Source organism: Meriones unguiculatus, chromosome 2, assembly GCF_030254825.1.
Source record: "Meriones unguiculatus strain TT.TT164.6M chromosome 2, Bangor_MerUng_6.1, whole genome shotgun sequence".
Lineage (NCBI taxonomy): Eukaryota > Metazoa > Chordata > Mammalia > Rodentia > Muridae > Meriones > Meriones unguiculatus.
Genome location: NC_083350.1, coordinates 161358140 through 161367634, shown reverse-complemented (window position 1 = coordinate 161367634; position 9495 = coordinate 161358140). Strand labels below are relative to the sequence as shown.

General features: G+C 44.7%; 1 protein-coding gene across 1 annotated transcript; it reads left to right on the top strand.

Annotated features, from left to right (window-relative positions):
* Positions 1 to 908: 908 nt before the first annotated feature.
* On the top strand, positions 909 to 2711 carry LOC110554914 (RNA exonuclease 1 homolog). The gene has a single exon (XM_021647806.1). The coding sequence runs from the start codon at positions 909 to 911 to the stop codon at positions 2709 to 2711; it is 1803 nt and encodes a 600-aa protein (XP_021503481.1).
* The last annotated feature ends 6784 nt before the right edge of the window (positions 2712 to 9495 follow it).

Below are 9495 nucleotides of genomic sequence, written 5' to 3'. Positions count from 1 at the left end.
TATTTTACTTCTCGTTCATCTCCGTCATTGTTCAAGTGCTGTTGGTAACCCCAGAGCCACAGAGTCCCTGGAAGTGGAAATCAGCTTACCTGGCCAGAGATGCTGTGTGAGCCTGGGTAAACTGGGTGAAGTCTGCTGGCCTTAGTTTCTTTTTGTGTGGCCTCATAGTGGTTATAAGGCTGTAGGATCACTCAGGACAAAAGCCTGATTCCAAGGTCTGGAATTTCAAATCGATTTGCCCATGGCAGAGAAGGCCCTTCTCTCAGCATTCAGGGAGCTGAAGCAAGAGCTCATGCATTCAAGGTGGGCATATCGACACTGTCTCAGAAATGGAAGAGAGGGGAGGGAGGGAGGGAGGGAGGGAGGAAGAAAAGGAGGGAGAGAGAAGAATGACGAAGACAGAGGGGAGGGGGGAGTAAAGAGGAAGAGGAATAGGGGAAAGGAAGGGAGTACAATCACCCAAAATATAATCATAACCTCAGGGCATGGCCACACATCCGAGTACTTGAGCTGTAGAAACTAGACTCCGGATTTAAAATAAATCGAGGAAACAAAGTGCCATGGATATAGAAGGGGGGGTGGTTCTAGAAGGAATTGGAGAATGATGGTGATTAGGATTGAAATGCAATGTATGGACATCTCAAAAGAAATTAATAAAGATATATAATAAAATAAAAACCAAACAAACGTGAGGACAAAGTGGAACCTGAATTCCAATTCCTTCCTGGTAGGAGGAGCCCAATATTACGGAAGCTGTCTAGAGGATAGTAGACCAAATATGATTGGATGCGGTCAGAGAGGGATTTCCGCTCACCGCCCTTTAAATCGGCGCTGCTCCGAAGCCTGGGCTTTCACTCTCACTCAGGTAGACGAGTTGCTCGCTTAGGAGCTGCGTCTCTAAGGGCAGCATGAGCCTGAAAGCCACAGCAGAATGTTGGTTCCCACCAGGGCATCCCGAAGCCAGGAGAGTCATGGCCCAACCAGTCGGGAACATCCTGCTGTTTTGCTACCAGTGCCCTTCAACATATTGCCAGCCCACCCAGTTCGTTGTGGTCCAGGTGCCTTCGCTGAGGCCTGGCCCCGGGGCGCACCGCGGCTGGCTTGTGGCTCCTTGGGAGCTACTGTTCTGGCGACCCCAGGAGGTTGGGAGGAAGAGCCTAGGCTCTGAGTCGTCGCCGTTGTCATCGTCTTTGTCATCCTTGCTGTCCTCAGCCTCGGAGGGCGAGAAGAGGAGGCTCATCCGCATGGCCAGTCCCACCCTGGCCAACACCCCCACAGCTGCCAAGAGGACCTTCGGCAGCAGCAGAACCATGGCCCTGCCGCCATTTTTCAACACCTACATCTTCACCCCGCAGCAAGCTGCCTACAGCTATTCTTTATTTGGAGCGAAGAAGCCCATCCTCACCAAGGAATTAAAGGACAAGATCCCCGCTGCCATGCGTCAGCACTACTTGGGCCTGTTCACCGAGGAATGCCTTAAGTTCTCCTCTTCGTACCTGGAGGCCATCGAGAGGGCGCAGTCAGAGGAGAAGATGGTCTACGACCGAAGTCCCGGCAAGAACAGGTACCTGAACGTCGCCCTGCACACCCTGAAGAAGCTCAGGGGCCTGGTTCCCAGCGCCGTCCCGGGTCTCAGCAAGGCCACGTTGTACAGCCGCCTGCAAGGCTACGTGCTCACGGAGGAGCAGCGCAGGGTGCACGGCTACCCGTTCCCGCATCCGGAGAAGCCCGGTTTGGCAGTGCTCTTCATGCGAGAGCAGCCGCGGAGCCCGACGCTCAGGACCTGCTGCCGCTGTGGCACCGAGTACCGCGTGTCATCCTCTGGCTGCTGCCTCTGCTCCGAGCCCTGCGTGTACCACTGGGGGCGTCTTCTCTCCATCCCCGGGTCCGGAGGCTGGCAAGCCCGGTACTCGTGCTGCCACGAGCCTATCGAAGCCACGGGCTGCAAGGTAGCCAAGCAACACGTGCAGGACGGCAGGAAGGACAACTTGCAGGGCTTCGCCAAGACCTTCCCGAAGAAGGACTGGGAGGCACACGCAGGAATCTACGCCCTGGACTGCGAGATGTCCTACACTACGCATGGCCTGGAGCTCACCCGCGTCACCGTGGTGGACACGGATTTGCACGTGATTTACGACACCTTTGTCAAGCCCGACAATGAGATCGTGGACTACAACACCATGTTTTCTGGAGTGACCGAGGCGGACTTGGCGAGCACCAACGTTAGGCTGCGTGATGTCCAGGCGGTGCTCCTCAGCCTGTTCAGCACTGAAACCATCCTCATTGGACACAGCCTTGAGAGTGACCTGCTGGCTTTGAAGTTCATCCATAGTACGGTGGTGGACACGTCCGTGCTCTTCCCGCATCACCGAGGCCTCCCCTGCAAACGCTCCTTGCGGGGCCTCATCTCCCAGTACCTCAACCAAAAGATCCAGACCGACAGCGGAGGACACAGCTCCATCGAGGATGCCTGCGCCTGCATGCAGCTGGTGACCTGGAAGATGCAAGAAGATGCCAAGACCTCCAGCCGGCCTCAGAACCAAGCTGCTTGCCAGAAGTGCAACTCTGCGCCGAAGCTGCGAGTTTGCACTAGCCGATATACCCAGACACCCAAGATGATGGAGATACCGGAAAAGCCAGACAAGCTACACCTGAAGGAAAGAGGCTCAGACCAACCAGAGACTCCTGAGACAGAGACTTCTGTGCATTGATTATGGAATTTGGGGGCGAGGACTAGCTGCCATACAGTTGCTAAACTTTTAGCCCAAGCTTGACACCTTGCAGAGTTATGGTACCAAGGCTGAGTACTGCTTGCCCTGTTGTGAGTGGGAAAACTCTATACAGAATGAGTGGCTTTAATTAGGTCACATCACACTCAACTAAAGGGATAAGGAGGAAATATTTCAGCTGATTCCAGAACTCTCTCACAGAGCTGACAGTCATGGAAAACAGTCTGCTGGCCTGCCTTAGAGGTGAGAACATTTTGGTTAGACAAGCATCACCAGAACTGTTAGATATGACTTTTAAGATTAACTTTGCCTAGTAAAAGCCACCACTCCTGGTCTGCCAGGTCCTCAATGCTTGCAGACAGTCGGTGAAATTTGTTGGAAACAACACTGATAATCTCTTAATGTTCAGGTTTTTTGTTCTTGGAGTTGACATAGTTTGAGATTTCTTAAGATGGGGGCAATTTTTCCCCTTTCACTATATAAATACACTTATAAAATGCTTTACAACAATTATAAAATGCAAAAGGTTTTTTTGAATGATTTTAAGAGCTTGATTGGAAATTGATTGAATTATTTCCACTAGAGTTTATTGTGGACCCAAATACCTTTCATTTGTTCTTATGATTCTCTTTCAACCAGAAAATCAAATGCATTTGTGTTCTGACTGTGAAGAAAGCCACCCTAGATATGTTAAAAGGTGTTCTCTGTTACTATATGAAGGCAAGGTACTGTATTTTAGAATACAAAGGGAGAAACTGTTTTTATCTACCCACCTTTTAGGTAGCACAGTTTAAGTTTAGTAAGGAATGTTAATGTTTGTATATGTCAATAAAACTTTAAGCTCTTTATACCTAAGCTGGAAATGAGAGTTCATCAGCATTAAGAACTATGTATTTCTGATTTGTGTTAAAATGTTCAAAATGCAAATAGAACATATAATATTCTTTTTCCCCCCTGCCTCACTTAGGGTTTACTGTGTGGCTCAGGGCTGGCTTTGAACTTGTTTCTGTTACCTCTACTGTGGGATTACAGGCATGAGTTACCAGGCCTGTAGCTAATGTTCCTATACTGCTTTTTCAAAAGTACAAGTCTTAAATTACCAGAGCAAAACAACCAAAGGCTCTACTTTTTGGTCTAATATCTCTTGCTTATATACTTTTTTAGTTTGAAATTCTTATATCTTATTCCCAAATAAACTTTTTTCTTTTAAAATTAGAGATCTGTGCCCGTGTGTTTATTTAAATTTGATAGGATGGGAGTAGAGTTTCCATCAGAGCCAAATTACTGGCCTCTGACTGTTAGGACAGGAGAGAGACTCCAGCCCAGAATTTGGACTCCTGGTCATTAGAGGGGCCAGTCTTACCTTGAGTCTTCTGGATTCCAGAATGTGCTTTCCCAAGCCCACCTGGAGGAATGTGACTTGGGATAGCAAAGGCACCCCTTATCAGACCCTAGAGCCTTCACATCTGGGAACTTCCTGTCAACAGTGGACATATCCTGGCTCAGATATCCTGGCTATCTTGCTTTGTGTTCTGTCCTTTATAAGGTAGGGATAGAATAGATGCTTTTGTTGTTTGTTCGCTTGTCTTTGAGACAGAGTCTGGCTTTGAACTGTGCTGAAGTTCCTATGTGGCTGAAATGGCAGCGGTCTGTTCCTCCTAGTTGCTACAAAGACAACAAGTGTGCGCCAAGTCTGTTGGTTACTTGGTGCTACATGTGCAGCCCTTGTTTTTATAATTTTTATATTTTGGTTCTTTGAGATAGGGTGGTACATGACCTTGCTGGCTACCAACTCTGTGTAGCCATGGATGACTTTGAACTCCCAAGTACTGGCTTTACAAGCCCATGCCACACAACCAGCCAGTGTTTATGTGGAAACAATGTTTGGAAAAGATAAAACCCCCAATCAAATTAAAGCTATGCTAGCAAAAGAGGAGAATAGGATTGTGGGCATTGCAGCCAACCTGGCAATGTCCTGTTTTCAGTATTTCATCATTTAAACTATTAATCGGGGCTAGAGGTATGGGTAGATCACTTTTGACGTTCCTAGCACTGAAAACAGGAACAGCAACAACTTACCATCTGGTTTTCAAACACAAAATACTTAGTGAGTATTTAAAACTGTGGAGAAGCCACACTTGTCCTGGAAAGCAGAGGGTCCTGTTTTCACAACAGCTCAGTGTAAGGAGAGCAAATTAGCAGGAAAAAAAACCCTGTCCTGCTCACATTTAAGGACACTTGATAGCTACGCACCCAGGCTCCTCCGGCTGTTAGTAATTTACCAGAAAATCTTTACTGTCCTGTAACCAATACATTCATAGCCTTTGGGTCTTAAATAAAAATGATCATCCCACTCATTTGCAAGAGTACAGTTTTTACACAGTGTCAGTCATATCCTTAGCCCATTTCACAAAACATTTATTGCATTTGAGCTGTGCACATATGAAAATATTCTTCAATAACCCAAAACAGTATCAACAAACTGTTAAATGAGAGAAATGAATACTATAGGCACTCATTAAATTAGAATCTTCACCTTTGATAGTGGTGGTGTACACCTTTAATCCCAGAACTTGGGAGGAAGAGGCAGGTGGATCTCTGTGAGTTCAAGGCCAGCAAGTTCTTGGACAGCCAAGACTACATAAAGAAACTCTCTCAGAAAAAAAAAAAAAAAAAAAAAGAGAATGTTCACCTCCAACTATTTTATTAAATATAGTCATGATCACAAAGTGGTGTTTGGGATGATGACAGACTGAATATTCAGTGAAAGTCCCATAAGATCACAGTAGAAATCAGGTGTGGTAGCTCCTGCTTGTAATCTATAACACTCGAGGTGAAAGAGCAGGATTTCTATTGCAAATTCAGTCAGACTAGTACAGAGTGATACTGTGTCCAAAGTGGATGGAAAATTACCATACATCTAAAGAAAATTTCTGTTGCCTTGTGGCTTAACAGTAAGTTCATAACACACTGGATTACTCATGTGTTTGGGGAATAGCTGGTGTAAAATGCGCTGCAAACTGTATAAGCCCAGGAATTCAACTATGTGCTGAAAAAAAGTATTTCTTGAGACAGGGTCTCACTGTGCAGCTCTGGCTGGCCTGGAACTTACTATGTAGACTAGGCTAGGCCAGAACTCAGAGATCAACCTGCTTCTGCTTCCCACATGACAGGATTAGAGGTGTGCACACCATGCCCAGTGCCAGAAAATATTTGGTCATGATTGACTGTCGTTGTTTATACTATGCTCTTAAGAATACTTATTTTTATTATTTTTAATTATGTGTACCTGTGTTGGGGATTAATTCTGTGTATGCATGTTGGGGATTAATTATGTGTATGTGTGCATGGGTGTCAGGACCACAAAAGAAAGCATTGGTTCCCCTGGAACTGTAATTGAGGGTGGTGGTTAGGAGCTGCCCACTATGGGTGCTGGGATCAGGTCTCAGGTCCTCTTCAAAAACAATAAACATGATATTCTTTAAGACTATTTATTTGAAACCAGGCATGTGGTGGCACATGCCTGTAATCCCAGCACTTGGGGAAGCAGAGGCACACAGATCTCTGTGAGTTTGAAGCCAGCCTGGTCTACAAAGCCAGTCCAGGACAGTCAAGGCTACACAGAGAAACCCTGTCTTGAAGAAACAAATAACAACAACAACAACACAAGCAAAACTTATTTTTTTGGGACTGTACTCTTACACACAGAAAAGTTTACTGTGAAGCAGTAACCCATGTTTCACCAGCTGCAGCTTCAGGCAGCGTGTGTTCACTTGAGTCAGGATCGCATCATGATGCCAAGTAGAGGGACTGACGAATGCTGTCTTGGTTTCTGCACATTCACAATATGATACTTGCATAAGCCTGGCTAACTGGGCTGGTGATGTATCTCATTTGGTAGCACGCTTGCTTAGCATGCCGCATCCCTGGATTGTATTGCCTGTACCACATAAAACCACATGTGATGGGTACACCTGTAATCCGAGCACTTAAGAGGTGCAGGCAGGAGCATTAGGATTTCAGAGCCATCCTTGCCTACATAGTGAGTTTAAGCCTAATCTGGGTCTTTTTTTTTTTTTTAAAGCTATTAGATCCATCCCAGCCTATCCGTATAGTTAAGCCATATTATTACCATGTTTGCTCTCCCCAAAGATGAAATAATTTATGTTAAACATGAGTTTAAAACAATTCGTGGGACATTTATGTTAAGACAATTTACTTATGGCACCATTATCATTTCTTCATTTAATAATGGACCATCATTCTTAAATATCTGGATTTCCTGTCTGTTTAATCACAACAAATGAGAAATGTAGCAGCTTCAAAAAACCTGGATTAAAAAGAATCACACCCTTGATCCCAGCACTCGGGAGGCAGAAGCAGGCAGATCTCTGTGAGTTCGAGGTCAGCCTGCTCTACAAAGTAAGTCTAGGACAGCCGAGGCTACACAGAGAAACCCTGTCTGGAAAAACAACAACAACAAAAACCAAAACAAAAAAATAAAAGTGAAGAGTCAGAATGGAGGTAAGAGAATATTCTACAGTTAACAGTCTGGCTACTCTTGCAGAGGCCCCAACTGGGATTCAGTTCCCAGGACTCAAAGAGAGGTTCACAACTGGTGGTAACTCTAGTTCCAGGGGACCCAACACCCTTTTCTTTGGGCACTATACACTCATAACACACATAATTAAAGCCAACAAATACGCACACACATAAAATTAAAATAAATACATCTGATGAGCCAGGGACACTTAGATGACTATGAACCCACACACAGTAATGTTCTAAGAGCTTTAGCAAATTGAGATGATTAAGTTTATTTCAAAATAATATAAAATAAAGTAAAAGGCCCTGGCATAACTGTAAATGTGTGACACAGCATGCTTGAGTGTCCATGACACTGTTCTCAGAACCTGCTTCAGGGCATTTCAATCTAGCAATTATACATTTCCATTATTAGTGAAAAGTACATGCACTCAGTTGGAAATAATTTTGTCTTTTATAAATGGAAAAAAAAAAATAAAACCAACACCAAACTGGCACATTTTCTGAGAAACTGAACTCGGTAACACAAATGTTCTCAGTAAGTTTTTCTGACATATGGTGTGCTGTTAATAATGGCTTAGTTTCTTAGTTCAGATTAGGTAGGCTTTAAGGAATTTTATTCTTTTTTTTTTTTTTTCCAAATATGTGTATATGTGCATGTGAGTTCAGGTGCCTGCAGGTGCCAGAGGGGTCAGATCCCAGAACGAAAGCTGTAAGGCAACTGTGAGTCAGCCGACGTGGGTGCTGGGAACTGACTGGGCCCTCTGCAAGAGCAGTCAGTACACATGCTCCGCAACAGAGCCGTCCCTTCACCAGCATGTCTGTAGTTTCTAACTTCAGCTCTGCTGCTTGGGAAGACGAGGAGGCTCCAGGCTGGCCCTTGGTGCTAGGAAACTGTTACGGATCTTTTGTGATCCTTTGTGTTTGGGGTAGAATGGAATGTCCGCTTCCTGACCTTTTATAATTCTGTAAATGAATTGTGCTTGAATAATGGTTTTGAGAGTGTCATTTATTCTCTTAAATGAACTTATAAAACACTGGTCATTTTTCTCATTACTTGTTAAGTCTTACCTGTCGGTGATGACTGATACTATTGACTTGATTTGATGCAGGGACTAAGAATCACCATGGGTAGCTTCTTTAGGTGTACAGATTTTAGTGTGTTTATCCTATGTTATATACCTAATATCCACTTATGAGTGAGTGGATACATACACACATACTATGTGTGTCTTTCTGCTTCTGGGATACCTCACTCAGGATGGTCTCTTCTAGTTCCCACCATTTGTCTGCAAATTTCATGATTTCCCTGTTTTTAATTGCTGAGTAGTATTCCATTGCGTAAAGGTGCCACAATTTCTATATCCATTTCTCAGCTGAGGGACTTCTGGGTTGTTTCCAAATTATGTGAAAAAAACTGCTACAAACATGGTTGAGCAAATGTCCTTGTTGTATACTTGAGATATTTTGGATATATGCGTAGGAGCGGTATAGCTGGATCCTGAGGAAGAGCTATCCCTAATTGTCTGAGAAAATACCTGATTGATTTCCAAAGTGGTTGTACAAGTTTATATTCCCACCAGCAGTGGAGGAGGGTTCCCCTTTCTCCACATGCTCTCCAGCATGTGTTATCACTTGAGTTTTTTATCTTAGCCATTCTGATGGGTGTAAGGTGAAATCTCAGAGTTTTAAGTGTTTCTCTGCCATTCAATATTCCGCTATTGAGAATTCTCTGTTTAGCTCTGTACCTCATTTTTTAATTGGATTACTTGATTTGTTGCTTCCTGGGTAAGATGATCAATCCCCATTCAGAAAGGCAAATGGGATGGACATCGGAAGAGAGAGAAAAGAGGGAATAGGACAGGAGCCTACCACAAAGGGCCTCTGAAAGACTCTACTCAGTAGGGTATCAAAGCAGATGCTGAGACTCATAGCCAAACTTTGGGCAGAGTGCAGGGAATCTTATGAAAGAAGAGGGAGATGAAAGACCTGTAGGGGACAGGAGCTCCACAAGGAGAACAACAGAACCAAAAAATCTGGGCAAAGGGATCTTTTCTGAGACTGATACTCCAACCAAGGACCATTCATGGAGATAACTTAGAACCCCTGCACAGAGGTAGCCTATGGCAGCTCAGTGTCCAAGTGGGTGTCCTAGTAAGGGGGCCAGGGGCTGTCTCTGACATGAACTCAGTGGCTGGCTCTTTGAATACCTCCATCTGAG

Coding starts and splice junctions, on each gene's coding strand:
- LOC110554914 (XM_021647806.1), top strand. CDS start 909: ATGAGCCTGAAAGCCACAGCAGAATGTTGGTTCCCACCAGGGCATCCC.